Source organism: Ambystoma mexicanum, chromosome 10 (assembly GCF_040938575.1).
Source record: "Ambystoma mexicanum isolate Mex_15411 chromosome 10, UKY_AmexF1_1, whole genome shotgun sequence".
Taxonomy (NCBI): Eukaryota; Metazoa; Chordata; class Amphibia; order Caudata; family Ambystomatidae; genus Ambystoma; species Ambystoma mexicanum.
The window spans coordinates 596032762-596050846 of NC_090932.1; the positions used below are offsets into that span (position 1 = coordinate 596032762).

Consider the following 18085-nt stretch of genomic DNA (forward strand, 5'->3'; position numbering starts at 1 on the left):
TTCGCCGTTGAGTAATTCTGCATGTTAATCAGCCTTGCCTTTTCCCTTGCAGGTTGCCGGAAGACCGGAATGGCCATGGACCAACAGTAAGGAGCTGGGCTCGCTAACAGGTAAGAGTAACTAATGGTGTTCCTCTTCTTTTGCAGGTGTAGGCCCGGGATGCTGAGGAAGATCCGACAAGTCGTGGTGAACGTCACGCTGCGAGAGCAGAACAACGCGAAGCATGTTCTCCAGCTTGGGTGTGGCTTATATAGCCTGCAGCTATCCCAGGTGTCTTCAGGCCTCACCACACCCTAAATGCTAGACCGCATGGTTCAGTTCTGGAACTGACCCATGTGGAGGCATCCATGTTGTAACACTGCCATTGTGAGTTTCAGCTCTCCCTTCTGACATATGAGCCTGGCGCCAGGACTGGCTCCAAGGAAGTCTGAGGGAACATGAATGGGCCCATGGGGCCATGAAGGGACACCGTGATGTAGCCCAGGGACCCGACTGCCAGTGCCAGGGGCAGTGGTCACGACAGATGCCACGCACCTCCGTGTCGCATGTCGACTGCGGCGGGATTCAGCCGGTGTCTGGCCAGCGAAGTTTCCTTCCCCACTTCACATCCACACGCGCTCTGCCTCTGGTGCCTTGGCCAGGACCACGCGCTGGGAGGGTTGCTCGGCGTGCAACGTGCTCACACTGCACTCTTTGAAGAACAGCTTGGCCTGGTGGAGGGAGCTGTTCTCAGGATCACCACCGGGGCACATAAAGGAATACTTCAGAAGGAAGACCAGGCCAAAGGTAGGTGCCCTGTTCTCCTCTGCACCCCGCAAGGGTGACTCCTTCCCTGGGAAGCGTCCAAGCGTGAGGGGCCTTCCAGGTCCTACTACCAGCAAGGGGACCGAGGCTCCACGAGCTACCGGCCAAACAGCTGATGGGTCCAAGGACTGTTGCGGAGTGGCCACAACAAGGCTCTCATACCGGGGATCTCCCTGAGGGGCTTACCTCTGATACCGGGTGCGATCCCGAGGGGGCGCCTAAACACAGTACCAGAACTACCGGCGTCATGGCCAAGGGGAATCCGCCTCCAAGGGCCTTGCCTTTGGTGCAGGGAAGGTCAGAGCTTTTACAATCAAGCAAGCAGGCAGAGACTGGTCCCAGTACAACAGTACCATGTGGCGCAGTACCTGATAAAATGGCCACCCAGCCAGACAAAATGGTGGCGCATCCTGAGCCTCCCCTTCCAAGTACGTAGGCATCAGAACGCACATCAAGGTGGGATTGGTCAACACCTGTCACCTCCCCACCTCATACCCAACTACATCCACGCAGGGGCAATACACAGACCACAGCTGCCCGAGGCAGGTTCTGGCTAGAGCACATCAACAGGTACAGACCCAAGGTCCTGCACCCATGCAAGAACGCTCCTCACCACCATGCGAAGACAGGTTCTTCGAGAAATTCCTCACACTCGTGAGGTTTCCTCAAATGGGAACCATACTTCAGGGGCATGGGGGGGTCATCCAAGATGTGCTACCTCCTGTACCCATTCAACCCCCTGTCTTGGTTCACACTCCGGCAGCAGTGCATACCCAGGTTCCGGCAGCCACCGCAAGCTCCTACCATCACAGCAGCTCTGAAGATGTTGCCTGCCATGAAAGGCTGGCTGGCATGGCAGAGTATTTGGGGATCCCGCAGCCACAGGTTGAACAACCAGAGGTGGGGGTATTGGCAGAGGTGCTGACCATCAGGTCGACCACCACGTCTGGTATCCCCTTGCAGAAGGATGTCAAGTCTTTGGAAAAGAAAGGCTGGGTAAAACCCCATTCTACACAGCCTACAAATAAGCGCCTAGATTCCAAATATCAGCAGGCGGAGGGGGATTCCCTTGTGCTGTCGGTTCACCCTCAACCTCACTCTTCAGTTATAGCGGCAGCCTCAATGTATTCTAAGCCACAAACCTCCACATCTGCACCTATCTCGACCCTCCTAGGTAAGGAAGAAGAACTCCTAGAGGCCTATGGGAAGAAGATTTATTCAAACACTACACTCCACCTGCAGCGGGCCAATCCGGACACCATGCTTGCTGCGGTAAATCAAGAACTGTGGCGGGATATAGCCGATTTCCTTTCTAAGCTTCAGACACACAGTCTGGGGAGATTCAAGGCTGGTCTGACAGAGGCGAAGATAGTGGCACAGGACCTCATGGAGTCTACTGTGGCACACATAGACACCACAGGCATTGCTATATATGTGGCCACTGACATGAGGAAGACCACATGGCCTAACGCAACCAAATTTAACCATGACGTGCAGGAGCATATGCTTGACCTGCCATTTGAAGTAGGCGACCTGTTCCATTCGACTACAGACGAGGAGCTTGACAAAAAGAAAAACAGCTCCCAAACAGCTAAGTCCCTGGCTATATTGACCAAACCTGCTTCAAAGAGCTTTAGCCAGAGTCACCCACGCTGACATAGGTCGTACCTTTTGGCGGCTTCAGGGGATGCCAGGAGCACCGATCCAGGCAGCCTGACAGGTCGCCCAGCCAGCACTGGCGCAAGCAGCGCAAATCTTCACATACAGGGTTCTTCAGTCCCCCTCCTAGGCACCAGCCTCAGAGGGAAAGAAACAGTGACAGTGCCATCCAGATCCACAGTTCTCCGGTGGGGAGGCAGGCTTGCCCTTCACATTCAATCCTGGTGGACCAGGGTCGTGGACCCATGCATTCTGTCTGTAGTTTCCTTGGGCGTTTCCACCTACCAATAACTCCATCTCCTCTTGCCCCCCCCCACCCACAACACAGATTGGGATGGCAACTCTTTTGGCAGAGATTTGCTCGCTTATAGCGAGCCAGGCAGTAGAAGAGGTACCAACATCACAGCGAGGCATGGGTTTCTACTCCCGCATCTTTGCCATACAAAAAAAGAACCAGGCTGGCCTGAGAGTTATACTGGACCTTTCAACATTGTACCTTTCCCTACACCCTTCAAAAGTTCAAGATGGTTACGCCTGTGCTAATACACTGTGTTGGGGAGACGGGATGTGCTCCCTGGATCTCAAGGATGCTTACCTGCACGTCCCGATTTGGGAGTCCCATCGGTCCTTCCTAAGGGTCAGGATCATGGGCTTTCATTTCCGATACAAGGTCCTCCCATTTGGCCTCAATTCGGCTCTGAGGGTCTTTACGAGATTAATGAATGCAGTGGCGGCCTTGCTCACAGCAGAGTGCTACCACCTTTATCCATACCTGGATGACTCGCTAGTACGAGCAGTATTTACCAAAGGAGTCCAGCGCACTGCGGCCAGCCTGATGCACACACTATATGAGTTGGGGTTCTCCATCAGCCTCAAGAAATCGCAGTTACCTCCCACTCAGGCTTTAACATTCTTGGGCCTAATTTGGGATACAAGGGTGGAGGGGATCTTCCCATCCGAGGACAAGATCAATGCAATCACGTCTGCCAGAGCCTTGTTTTCAAGCGTCCTTTACCTCCCCCTCCAAGTCCATTTCAAATTCATGCTTTAGCTTCCCCCTGTGCGCTTGTATTGCAATAATCTCCCCTCTAAGGGTCGCCTTAAACGCATCCCAAACCATATCTAAACCTATTTCGCCTCCAAGATTGGATCTAAAGTAGTCAGTTATTTTGCTGTCTATTTCATCGCATAGGACTCAATCCGAGCGTATTTCTCTCAGAAATTTCCAGCTCCATAATGTGGGGGAGAATTTAGGAAAATAAGATCCATCGTCAGGGGGCCATGATCTGAAATGGAAATGGTATGGGTATTAATTTGTATCACTCTACTTATCAATCTAACTGAGACACAGAAATAGTCAATTCTTGAGAAGGATTTGTGGACATAAGAATAGTAAGTGTATGCTCTTTCCTCTCCTTTCAGGGTAGGCCATATATCTTAAAGCGTCAGGTGGTCAAATTTCTGTCTGAAGCCTATTGACGGTGCAGGGCGTGCAGTTTTGGTAATAGAGCTTCTATCTCAACCGGGTCCCATGCAATGTTCTTATCTTGCATCGGAATCACTTCACCCTGAGAAAATGATTCTCATTTGGCTAATACAGACTTCAAGAAACCCTCCTGCATAGGAATAAACTAAAGTTAGAGTCAATGGTCCCATCTGTACCAGAAGGAAGAGGAACCGTCCCTCGTTATCAGCTTGTACTTTCTTGATAGTGACCTGCGTGTCCGCCCTAAAGGCTATCAACACTCCCGCTGACTTGCCCTTTGCATTAGCCTGCGTAAGTATCTGTATATGTTTTAACTTCAACTTATAACGATCTTGATACTTAATATGTGTTTCCTATAGGGCAATAAGATCAGGATGATATGTACATAATACCCGTTCCAACTCCCTTGTCTTATGAGGGGGCTTAATTCCCCTGTTAAGTGTTAAGCATCTAAATATGACGGTGTAGTATTAGAACGCTAGCATGGAGATACTTCTTAAAGGCGGACATTATAAGTCTCAAATTGTCATCCCGTGTACCGTTCATCCCCACCCACCCAACCATCCCCCCAACAACTTATTCCCCCTACCCCCCAACATATCCCCAATAACATTCCCCTTTCCCTGGTGTAGAGCATCCTTTCTGCTCTGTCCGTGGACTTTGTCCTGCGAGATGGCCCACCATCTAACCAATGGATATTTGCAGGGTATTCTAAAACCCTCTGAATAAGTCTATTATGAGTTCCAAGATGAGCATCGGCTGTGCCCCAGCATTAGAAATAGCTTTCCTGTTCCAAGATAGTGTAAGTTATTTAACTTTGATGTTTTCATCTGAGCAAATCGTCCTCTCCTTGTTCCGTCACCATGGTGGGGGTTGTTTCTCTGGCATGGGAGGCCCCTTTTGAGTTTTTGTTCGATATCTTTGTACAGTTGTCCACTCCCAGTGTCGCGGTTCGCGGGGTGCGTATACTCGGGTCACTGTAGCTTGATCCGCCTGATCTTCCTGGTCGAGATGTAGAATACAGGCCCCCTCCTCCTTGTTAGTGGTACTGTGTTGTTTCCCTTCCCAAATAAAAAGGCTGAATGGGAAGGTGCATCTGTAGGGTATTTTCTGTAGTTGCGAGTGTTACAGGATATCACGCATATCCCTTCTTTTTTATAGCGTAAGTGGAGAAATATTCTGATAAAATGTAATTGTGTTCCCATTAAGTTTGATTTGTGTTGCTTTTCTGGCTTCTCGTAGGATTTGTTACTTCTGGGGTTAACACGCCAATGCCACCAAGATATCTCTGGGTCGGGTTGCCAGATCCTCTTGCTTCTGTCCTACCCTGTGGATTCTATCTATAGGAATTGTTACCTCCACTTCCGCATTCAATAAATCCTTCAAGACTCTTAAGAGTGAATCACTCACTGACTCTGGAATATTTCATAATCGAATGTTAGATCTTCTCAATCTGTTCTCTAGATCCTCACATTGCAACTCTACATTATGTGTTGCTAGTGCCAAATGTTCAAGGAGCTCTCCTGATTGCGTAGACTCCAGGGCCAAGTCTTGTAGTGCCTTCTCATTACTGTCTGTTCTTTCTTCAAGAGAGGTAATGTCCTTACGTATGTCAGCTAAGGCGGATTTGAATTCTGTTGTAAAATTATTGAATTGCAGTTGTAGAGAGGAAGAAAATCTATCCTGAAATACTTGAAAGCACTGTTCCATATCCTCTTTTGAGGCCGCCATATTGCTCTGTGTGGTGTCTGTCGGTTCCTCCAGCAGTTCACTTGGGTGTTCAGATTGTTTCTGAGCGGCCCCCAACCTGAGCAAACAGTTTTTAATACGATTCTCTTTGTGGGTAAGTGGAAGCTTAGAAAGGCGGCATTTCCTTTTCTCTTATGGCCCTGGCATTGGCCAAATGCACCGCCTGAGTAACACCTACTTATAAATGTCGGTTATAATTATTGTATTGCTTATTTTTACCTGCGCTTTAGAGTTCAAACCCTCCTGAAATTAGTCAATATGGATCTTATAGGGGGGAATTTTCCCCCAATGCCTCTTCGTATCCCAGGGTATCAGCACATGGTATATTTCTTCCTCCAAACATATGTTTGCAATGCCTGTGAAAAAGTCTCCTTTTTATATCAAACTGTGCACTAGGGATCTGTGAAGGCCTAACCTCATTGGCCCTCTGTGGGTAATCCCAGCCGCCCTTGCGTTTAGATGAAGCTGTTGGAAAAATATTTCCCTTGCCTTAATATTCTCTCGCTGAATCTGTGCTCTGTTATAAGCGATCTGTGTCAGCCCAGCTGGAGCTAGCGTAACTGCAGCTCTCTTGATCTAACAAACGGCAATCTACATAAAAATGCGTTCTGCTGCTATGCGGGGTGTTAATTGCATCCGGATGTCTTTGCCTCGTTAGCTGTGATTACCCGCACAACAACGTGATAAGGAAGAGAGTATAAGTGTAACGCTTCAAAGTGTTGCCTTCCAAACGTCTGCTCATCCCAGTCTTCTCTTCACCCCGCACGGATGGATCGGGAGGGGGTGGGGGAACGTATAAATGTTGGAGTATTTTGCTGGCGCTCCCCCCACCTGTAGCTTGCTATTCGCCTGGGAAATAACCTTCCGATAGATATCAGGAGTGGCAGTGTGGAAATCGCTCTCTGCGTTCTCATTGCCAGGTCAGAGCCGCTAATGGTGAAGTCAGCGGAGCTCGTCTGGAACGCAACGATGCATCGGAATCTGTTTCAAGCCTTGTTCACGTGTCCCTCTGCACACTAAACCATTGACCCCCCCAGGGCTTCTTCCCTCCAACTCGAAGCAAGATAGGGGAATTCAGACTTCCGATCCGACAATAGAAGGGTTGAGTGTTGCACAGGACGTGCTCCAGAGACAGTCCTCCTCGAAATCGTCCCGCCAAACATTTCCAGGGGATTTCTCATTCCCAACGTTGTCGCTTGACTCTGGTGCAAGTTTCTGGTGATTTTTATATCTAAAAGCAGATGTTCACATATTTGGATGGGGCATGCAGCGCTAACTAACGTGCCTTCACTGCTTGGTGGCCATCTTGAATCCCAGTAATGTGCTTTCTGATGGATGTTCCTGACACAGATTCCTCATCGTCCTCCCTACCTGCCCGTCTTGCGGGAATCGAGTACACCATCAGTTCTAAAGTCCTTCAGCATCCGAGCTCTAGGCCAAAAAGATGGAACTGAGATCATTGGGTGTGGCGATGCTACTGATAGAACATCATTTCCGGGGCATGGGGCACGTAGAGGTGTTGGACGTACCCGATGCAGAGCCGCATAGCGCCCCCCTTGCTGCAGAAACGTTTCTGCATAATAGCTGCGCTGGGGTATGGATATCATAGATGAGGAATCTGTGACAGGAACATCCATCAGAAAGAACATTACAGAGAGATAAGTAATTTGTTCTTCAAACCCGAGCTTAGGCTACCAAGCCTGCCAAACTCTTGAGTTTGAGCTTATATATTCCAAATATACAAAATTCAATAGTGAATCGATTGTTTGCCTAATTGGCAACAAGATACATTTACAAAAATCCAATTGTGTGCAGGCCTAGATTAAACTTCGGAAGAGGTATATCTACTTGCTCTTAAAGTTTGATTACTTAGTGGGCACACTTGTTTTTTTCTGACTGGTTTATTTGCCCTATTTTTTATTTCTTTTTGCATTTAGTGGGCTACAGGTTTGGAGCTGTGCGCCCATCTTGTTTACATTTAGCAACTTAGTGCTACATACAGTCTGTCTGCCGCTATGGGTCTCACAACACTTTTGTGTCACAACAGATGCGTTTTAAGTTACCTACGTGTCTCCTTCAGCTTTACTGCTAGCTGGAGCCCCTTGTGTGGCTCTGGTAAATTCCATTTAGGTGTGCTTTGGGAGTATCTTTCTTGCACTTGACCCACTTCTGGTGGTAGTTATTCAATGAGGTGGAGGTCTCTCTTCTGGTCTATGGGATTGGGTGTGTCAACATTTCATAATAAGAATCCAAACAGAGTTTGTCTGTTTGTTCGGTGTTGGTATTCCTTTTTAGGTGCCTTAATCTATTATGCTACCGATATGTCGTTTATTACAGTGATGTACTTGGTTTTTCATGTCCCTTTTTTTTCCACAGGTTCATCTATCTATTCCTGGTCCTGATGAAGGCACTGATTCATCCATATTGCCGAAACATTTAGGATGTGCCCCCCTTTTTTGTTGTATTGCCACTAATTAAATGTTGTGGAGGGAGGCAGATTTGTCCTGCTGTTAATACATTACACGTCATTGTTTAGGCTGTGTAGGTGCACGCCGTTGTATGTAGACCCGTGGTGTTAAATGATTTCAGTATTTCACTTGAGTCAGTTTATAGGTTACAGATACCTTAGGGTGGATATCTGTTGTCTCGATTTTTTTATTAGTGTTTTTTTTTACTTCAGTATTTTTTTTAAGTCCATGTGAAATGTACATATGTTTTTCTTGAGTAATTTTCATAAATATTATTTTCCTGATGCATTGAATGACTGAATAAATGCTGCATATCTTTTTTCTTCATACATTGTTGTGTTCATTCATTAGTATGCTTAGTTTTTGTATATGTAAGATTTATTCATGATTTCTTGCAATGGATCTGGCTTCTGCATGAGAGGTGAGGCTCTGGATGAGCTAATTTAAAAAAACAAATACCATTACAATAAGTTGCAATAATTCTTGATGGGAATATCCTTTTGTGTTTTGGTACTTGCATCCACTTAAGTTCCCATTGGAGAGGGAGACGGCCCTTGAGTGTATGTACTAGATTGAACTTCAACCAGCAAGTTGCTGTGTTTATTTTATTTATTTGTAACGCATACCGAACCCTTGGGTAACTGGGCGCTAGATGGTCTGATGTGGAGTATTTTAACATACTGACAGGTAAAACGTAAGATCTTCATTGTACCAAACCACTTCTTCTAGGTCACATGAATATATTTGTAGTGGTAACTACTTGCAGGTCTCTTTGACCGCTCTCTTGTGTTCTCTTCTTAGAGAAAGCACAAGCAGGCCAATCCCCAGGCGGCAGACTCCTTTGTTCTCCCTACACACCCATCTCAGAGCCAATCCAAAAAAAGACTGTGACCCACAAGACCACATTCACCAACTAGCTTGAATGGCACACTGACCCAGATTGACTTCTAGGTAATTGGGATTAACCTGGTGCACTGTTGCCACATAAAGGGCAGCTATGGACAGTGCAATTAGTGTATATACAATTTTTAGAATGGATACTCAATCACAGGGTTGAGTACCACGGACCCAATCCCCCCTTAAAAAGTACTTGGCAATGCTAATGGTCACATGGATTTCATGAGGTTTGGTAAAGTTTGTGAAAGCATGGTTGATTGATGCTCCCATAACCGAGGAATAAATACAAACTATGCATAAAGATTGAGTACATTCAAAGGTGTCTGTAGGAGAATTTAGATGAAGGCAGGTTTAATATAATTGTGGGTGCATGATTGATTTGAGATGTTCTCAAATGGAACCTCGTATCATGCAGGCTTTTGTTGTCTGAGAATGCATTTGAAAACCCCAGCATATTAACACTGGTATTGCCATAAAGTGCCAAGTGTTGCCCTGTCCAGGTTGGACCATGTGATGGGCCGAATATTAACAAACATGGGGGGTGGAAGATGAGTAAAGAGCGTTAGTGTACAGGAAGTTCCAGGCAGGAAGGTCTCCTGCTTATTGATTTCTAGAGACCAGTTCTTATCCTTTCTTCTGTGGACCATAGGACCTCTCAGCTTCTCTCTAGAATGTGTGGCTTCCAATGTCCTTCCCTTATTGGGGCTCCCCTTCGCTCTGTTAGACCCCTCTTCCGGGGTCAAGTGGATCCCCCACCTCTATTACACATTCCCTTTCCAGGTGTTCAGTCACTCTTTCTGCTCTTCTGTTACACATCCCCTCTTTGAGGGTCAAGGCCACTCTCTCACTAATTTATATTCCCCCTTCTCTTGGGTCAGGGGCTCTCTTGTGGTCTCAATGGGTTCACCCCTCCGGCCCCACTGGAGCATATTCATCTTCTAGGTTCAAGTGGCTCTGCTCCCCCTCACAGAATAGCACCCCTCTTAAAAGGTATCAGGAACTCACTACTTCATTACAGTACACCCCTCTTGTGGGGTTCATGGGACTCTGCTCCCCCTTATTAGAACACACCCTTCTGAGTTCATGGGGTTCCCCTCTTTTGGTGCTGTCCCTCTTTCTCAACAAACTCCTCTCCTCCGCACCCAGCTCAGAGCATTGTCTGTGGATTTTAAATCCCAGACCATCCTCCTGTTGATGCAAACTTTCAAATTGATTGGTTATTTGGTGTTCTATTCCAAGCCAGGGTAAAATTATCTGTAAAAGGTTTGCTGCTGTTTATTTCTTTTGTTTGGTTTCTCAGACAAGAGCTGGTGTTTGCCTGCTGCTCTGCTCTTGCTTTTTATTTGGCTGTTCCCCTGCACAGATGCTCAGGTTGTGGGTTTGGGTGTTTAATCAACCATTGCCAGGGACAGGAAAATTTCTAGTGAGTTGCCACCTGTACAAAATAGTTTTTTTGTTGAGGATGGGTAAGGAAGTATCTTTTGTTAAACGCTGCAGCTGGAGGGGAGGGAGAAAACTGTTCCCCTTCACAAGCAATGCTACTGTTTGTGTGGGGGGATGGGAGAAGTTCGGTTTTTCCATTTGAGTACCTGCACTTGTTGATTAAGGAGCCTCCCTGGATGTGCTAGTGGCGCTCCATAGCAGATCTGATTCCATTCCGCAATGTACTCCAGGATTTAGATATCTAAACTTGATGCATCGTGCTCGATGCAATTCCTGAATACCATGTTTATTTGGGACCTTGTAGTTCCTAACTGGTTGCTCTCTTAGGTTGTTTGGAAATACTTCAGATCTGTGCCTGTCTATCATACTCTCAGGCAGACCAGGGGCTGTGTGCGATGTTGCCATTCTGAGAATTGTACACCACCTCTGCCTCCTATGTTTGAGAGCGACTGTCTTATTAAGAATGTGTCTCCTCATGGTGGTTTTAAACCCCTAAGCAAAACATGACTGGAAGATTTTCAATTAATATTAACCTCTGGCATTTCTCTGGGCAACCCTCAAGACCACTGTTCTTCGCCTGCCATGCCTTTACAAAAGATGAAAGACCATATGCAAATCAGGCTGGGTCCCACCCCAAAAGGGACAGTCCAGCCCAAACTGCTTGGTCACATCTCTTCTGCACGAGACTGCAAGCATCCCCAGACATGTTTCGGCCTCGTTGGCCCTCATCAGTGAGGAGTAGCTTGGGTCTCTAGGCCCAGCAGGCACAGAACCCACGTCTGGGGATACCCGACCCATTCAAGGTGACCAAGCAAAACAAAATAGGTGTTGACTGGAAGTCTTAGACACCGAATGAGGCAGAAACATGTCTGGGGATGCTTGTGGTCTTGTGTAGTTCTTGCTGGACGCCCCCTGCCTGGGTGGGACCAAACCTGATTTGCATATTGTCTTTTCCCTTTCTGTAATGGCTTGGCAGGCAAAGAACATCTTTGTTTTTGCTTTGCCACCCTGCGTGTGGCAGTTGTGCCCAGATATGGGTCCCATGACTGCTGGGCCTAAAGACCCAGGCTGCTCCTCACTGATTACACCAAAATATGTCTGGGGATGCTTATGGTCTTGTGCAGAAGGGAAGTGACTTAGCAGTTTGGGCTGGACGGCCCCTTCGCGGGTGGGTCCAAGCCTGATTTGCATATGGTCTTAACCCTATCTGTAATGGCTTGGCAGTCAAAGAACAATGGTCTGATGAGTTGTCCAGAGCAATTGCCAGAGGTTTAAGATTAATTCTAAACCTTTCAACCATCATCTTTATTATTCGTTTTAAACCCCTACCAGCGGATGCCTGTGGCGGTGTCTTGTTCTTTTTAATCAGCAATTGCTCTATTTCATAGCTAATCTCCCTCTGTATTAAAGGGATGATCACCAAAGATGGCATAATTTCCAGTGGCAATATATTTGAGAACAGGTCTAGCACCAAGGAAACTGGGGCATGGTAAGAGATTATTGGTCCCACAGCCTTACTTTCTATAGATCCACTAGTTCAATCTCAATCATGTGGTTGAGTTGGGAATTAGGGTAGTGGACATTGGACCAATAAGAGTAGTCGCCAGTATTTGGATAAACTAACCACCAAGCATCGGGCGTACAGCCTCAAGAGCCTGTGCTCTCTCGCTGGACACTTACCATAAACCTTATCTGCCGTTTAGGGGCCTGTCTAGCCCGAAGCCTGTTGGTCTTCTGCTATGATAATATATCCATCAGAGAAGGCCAACAGTTTTAAAGAAAGTCCCTCAGGACATCACTCTTCCATTTGTTTCAAGCATAATTTGTGGCTATGGTCAGCTGGCGGGGCTTCACTATCCCTTTTAATTCAAAAATCCCTCTGTGCTCTTGTGTGGCTTGGATATTTCGCTCTTGGACTTGGGGAACTTTTTGAATAAATTAGAGGCCCACCTCTGGAAAGAGGTGTTGACTCTTGTAATGTCTATTCCTAACTCGGTAATTCGGAATGAGTTGGCACTCACTTCACTTAATGCCAGATACCAATGAAGAGAACTGCTTAACTATTCAAAATTGCTCCATCCAGCAGTGAATTCCATTTACACAAAGGTAAACAGCCTTATGAAGGATAAACAGATCCCCTCCATTAATAAATATGTGGGGATGTCAGATCTGCTTAACATGATTGGGTCCACTGATCAAGAACTAATAAATCGACCAGGCGGAGCGAAATTAAAACTTTTTAGGAATGATTGGTCATGTACTTTTGACTCTATTCAATCTTATCTATCATACACAGAGTATGCTAAATTTCGGAGAAAAAGGGAATACTTCTCAATGTATCTATCTTGCTTCCCTTGCCCAAAAATGCTTTCTTTGTGTGTTTCAAAATTAACCAACTTTCTACTAAGGAACATATTAATCATTGGGTAGGGCATTCTGAATCTCCTGTAATAATGGCAGAATGTCGGTTTTGTTTTGGCTCTGATTCCATTGAAACCCTGAAGCATTGGGTAATCGAATGTCCAGCTCTTGCTATGAAGAGAGCTAGGTATTTAAAACATTGGGAATGCTCAGAATCTCTAGTTTCGAGGGAACTATTTTGGTCCAGACTGATGTGGGGGGAACAAGTTTCTTTTACGCGTTCTCTGTCAATTTCTAACTGATGTCCTGGATCATTAGGACTGTAGGTATACTGTATGAATTAATTATGAATTCAGTGCACACATTCCTTTTAAGTGATTTGCATACTGTATGAACTAATTATGAATCCAGTGTACATATTCTTTTTATGAAGATACTATTTTTATACTGTTCTCTTTTTATTGTATATGTTTGTTTTCCTTCTTTGTGTATTTGTCTTACTCTTTTTGTGTAAGGTTTAATTCAAGCCAATTCACAATAAACATTTTTAAAAAATCCTCCTCAGCTCGGTTATGCTGGACCGTCAAAGGAGAAGCCTCTAATTTTCTTCAGAGGAATTAAAAATACTGGAATCTGCTGGCAGTAGAGCCTGTGTTGGTCTATTTTCAATAAGTGTTTTTCTTGTACACAAACCTTGGTTCTCTGGCCTTCCAATATATAAAAGAAATCAGAACTTCTTGTTGGGGGATGAAGACAGCTGACATTAAGTGGGATTAATCTTATTGTTAAACCTGAGTTCTTCGCTAATATAGGGGAGAAAGTCATGAATATAGCATTGCCTCCTATTTTGCAAATATAACCCCAATCTTCTCCCTTGTGCCCTAGTGTTGGACATTGTCACTCCACAGTGATAAAGATGTGAAATGTCCTGACCACTGGGAACAAGGGTGTAAACCCCATCACTCCAGGAAATCCTGTTTGTCTACCAATTAAAGCACTTTCTCCCTTCCAGATCTGGATCCACTTGGAGCATAACATTGATAGATCCCAAAGGGAATCCTCAATTTAGACATACAAAACAATAGCTGGATGGCATGAGTTAGCTTCCCCAGTGTAGTAACTGTCCAACCTCTCCTATGGTTGCATCATCATTTCTTGTTTTTTGCGGCTATCTTGATTTTTTTTAGGGTCTGCCATGTTCCATCCCGCACCTCTGCTGTTGACTCCCGGTGTTTGCTTGTGTAGTATCTAACATGTGGGAAACCTCTTCCACTTTTCAATCACCATATGAGTCGCACTGTTACAGGTAAACTTGAATCCAAAAGAGAGAGCCCGTATGTATCGCAAATTAGAGGTTTGCAGGTTCTCTTTAAGGCCAAACCATTTTCAGATTTTCAGGATCCAGGAAACTACTTAAAGTTGCACCTTAAAACGTAATGCAACAGGTATTTCGCCCTGTGCAGAATCTTCTGTTTGCTACTGTACAAGTGAAATTCCATCATCACAACTCTGCTCCTTCCTCCCTCTTTGGCATGCTTACACTGTGGACTCTGTCAAGTCAAAATAACGTTTTAGTGCATCTCTGGAGTGAAATGTTGAAGTATTTTCTGTCTGTTTGCTCTAATATAGTGCTCTTCAGCATAGGTTCTCTCTCTGGTGGCAATAATGTGTGACAATTATGAAGACGCCTTCCCACCCTCCACTGTGCCCATTGTCATCTCACAGATCTGCGTTGCAGTTTTAATGTTTCCTCAGCCTTCTGGGGCAGCCAATTCACTGTTGATCTTGTTAATAGATTTAGCAATTTCTCTCATTCAAGCTTGAATCTCTTCTGAGAATGTATATCCTTGCTCTTCAATTAGGTCAGTGATAAGCTCTACGAGTTCTTGTTTAGGAGGACTGTCCGCACATGTGCGACCAGCATTTCTGTGCCCTTGTTGCATGTCTTTTTGCCTTCCTCTTCTCCATTGTTATGCAGCTCTCTGTTCCAGCACCCCAGAATGGCTGTTGAGGGTAGTCCCTTTTCCTGCCCTGTTCATCCTAGTAATTGATGGGTGTGATAGATTGGGTTTTCCGGTGCACTACCAACCAGATACCCTACTACGAAGGGTGATGGCAATGGTGCCTTAAAGTTTAGATTGGACAGGAATCGCTGCTTTACTCCTGCAGGGTTCATCCGTGTTCCTATTGAGCTACTCTGCGAAGCTGTGCGCTTCTGCGCATGTTGGGTGGTAGACATCTCAAGTTCCCCTGGCGTTTGCCCTTCAGTTATGGAAACTACTGTTACCCACCACAAGTAGGGGCCTGAAAGCTGTTCTTCCACACTTGATCCTCTGGCACATAGGTGTGCAGGCTCACCACTGGAGCAGCTCCTTACCACTGTCCAGTTGATCCACCACAGTGGTTTCACATGGTTGCAAAGAGCTATAGTGGGACGGGGGGGCAGGCTTGTTTCTCGTGCTTCACAGGCTGCAGGAGAGACTTGTTGTACCTCTCCTCTGGGGTCCACCAAACACTGCACACGTGCTAATACTTGGCTGGTTAGGCCCCTGTCGTTCCAAAAGCCAGTGCATTCTAGCTGGGCCTCTGGGATAAACCAATCCCTGCAATTTACAGACCACACGGGTCAGAAGATGCAGAGCTTTGCTCCCAAGCTACCATCTGGGCACTGTCTGGCATACCTAGTGTTTTTAATGAAATCCACAGGATGGTACCATTTGTCTATTCTTCTCTGTTGCTTGTTGAAGAGTATGGAAATTAATTCTCATGGGTTGCTTTAAAACCTAAGGGTAGTTTGATGAAGAATGTAGAACGTCCAAGATGTCCCTGGCTAAGTCCTTGTAATGTTCACACAACAGTCAAATTAGCTTACTAATTACCCAAGGCCAGAGCAGATCCTATAACTAAACATTCTACTTTAAAAAACCTTTCGATAGTAGTCGGGCACACCTCTGGGAGAGTAGAGTCGCTGGCACCTATTTCCGTATCCTCACGGTCTTATCGAGCTTAGAACATCAACAGTTCTACCTTCAGGAGAAGCCAGAATTGATAGGGTTATAAAGTGTTTGGGTTAACGCCTATATATGCATGGTGAGAGGAGCTGGGCATTGTAACTGGAGGAAATACTTTGTCAGACGAGAATTTTGGTTTAATTTAGTTTTATTGAACTTTTCAGAAGATAACATGAGCTACACCCCCACAACGTGAATGACCATCAAACCTCATATTCATTATTGAAATTACAACACAATGGCTAGAGGTCCTATTGGATGTTGTGAGGAGTCGGGGATGAAAGTCGGACACACGTTCGCCCTGTTTTTGGTTAAAGACTTCTATTGAAAATAAAAGGGTTGGGAAAAGGCCTCTCTGACCCTGCTCTAAAAGGAATTTCCCTACCTAATACCAAAATTAAGGATCTGTCTGTCAGGATGTCAAAATCAAAACTGTACTTGTGTCCTAAAGTTCTATTCTGACCCTCGCACTATAAACAAAACTATTATAAATAAATTAAATAAGGTGAAAAGGGAAATGTGTTTAACTGTAGGTTCTTAAAAAAGTTTGTAAATGAAGAATAAATGTTTCCAACTCAAATGTTCTCCAAGGATATCATTTCTATAATTGATATACTTCTACATCCCATCCCCTTTCCTCCATACTGTATGGGCATCCCTCGCCAGGGCTGGGAGACGGCAACTTTTTCACTAGAAAAATCTACTTCACCTTTAAATTTAGATGTGTGCGGGGGCGCTGCCCTGGGAGCATGCGTTCCCCTGACTCCACCCACCAACGCCACTCCCCAGTCCTCTTTTCTGCATCGACTGGAACGGACAGTTTTCACCATTGCTCCTGGGTTAGGCCTCCGGCCTAGTAATTCCATGCGCTCTTCCCTGGAGAAGTACTTGTGTCTTCTTTTTTCTTGTCTTTATTCAGATACCTCTGTCCTCTGGCTCCACGCTCCTCCCTGCCGCATTTCGACTTCAGTGGGTGTTAGGGAGAATTCTCTGTTTAGGCTGAATTTCCTAACCTAGTGAGTCCCCGAGCAGCTTTGCTGGATTTACGGGGTTTATTTTTTTCTCCTGCCAAGAGTGAGACTCTTTTACCCTCACTCTTGGGCATGATTTGAGTGTGTTTCTTTGACTCTAGATGTGTTGAATGGGCTATGGGGTCTTTTACTCCATAGGGCTTCATGTGTTTTTGTGATATGTGTTACACAGCACCCTCAGTGCAGTAACACAGGGGTGTCATAGTGACCCCCCAATATAGACTCCATACCCTGGGACTGACTACTGTCTCCCAGGGCATGTAAAGTCACCATTGACTTTACTAGTCTCAAATTCTGAACAGAACCAGTACAAACCATCATATTGTGGACGTACTGGCCGGGGAAATTCGATTGCCCCGGGGTCTGTTAGTCGAGGGGGCACGTCTCCGTCCCCCCTGATTGAGTTTTGGCTGGTGGCAGTGGATACTACTTTTTATATTCGACTGCGAATATATCTCTATGGGATTTCCCATTGTTCGAGGCTACCAACTTTAATTATTTAATTCCTATAGCCTCGAACATACCACCGGTTTATTTATTTAATATTAATTCTCCGTTTGGTATTTTTTGCCAGAACTCGGTTCTAAAATGGCGTTTGTGTTCGCTTCTGTGACTCCAACCCAAGTTGAGCCCTTTGTTCCACTTTTTGGCGGGCTTCTCCACAGAAGCCCTCCAAAGTGGTGCCACTCTGTCTGGGGTACTTAGGAGAGGTGGAGGGGGATTTAGGCACCCTGGACTGAGTTGCCTAGGCAACTCAAGTCGCACTCTGTCCTGATTGGCCCAAGTGGTGAGCCGGCCGGCTCACCACTTAGCATGTTTGAGTGACAGCTAGGCTGAGTGAATGGGGGTTTTCTGCATAAAAGCAGGGCTTTGGGGACTGGAACTTTAGAAGTCGCCACAGGACCTAAGAATCCGACGAGGGAGAAGCTGAGCCGACCTGCTACGACGACACCACCGGTGGAGCCCTGCTGAACCGTCTCACCACTTTTCCCAACGACAGAGGAGATCTCCAGCCCGGAGAGTCTTCTTCCTTCGACTGGTGGGGATAACCAGTCTGCTTTCTTTTTCTCTTCCTGGAGCATCTCATGGCCGCCTTGCCTGTGCCAAGCACCCCGGCAACCGGGATACCACGTTTTACCACTACCGCGAATCAAAGGGTAGTACCTTTAACCGGAA

General features: G+C 46.0%; 1 protein-coding gene across 7 annotated transcripts in view; it reads left to right on the plus strand.

The window, feature by feature from the left end:
- Positions 1-18085, plus strand: part of ACSL3 (acyl-CoA synthetase long chain family member 3) — a 3215977-nt gene that overhangs the window by 2681082 nt on the left and 516810 nt on the right. The window contains exon 13 of one of the 7 annotated variants that reach the window (XM_069618150.1): positions 8075-8493. The exons of the other annotated variants lie outside the window; for them this stretch is intronic. Coding sequence (XP_069474251.1) covers positions 8075-8100 — 26 coding nt within the window. The 3' untranslated portion in view covers positions 8101-8493. Of the gene's footprint in view, positions 1-8074; positions 8494-18085 lie in introns of those variants that run through there. 7 annotated transcript variants of the gene reach the window in all.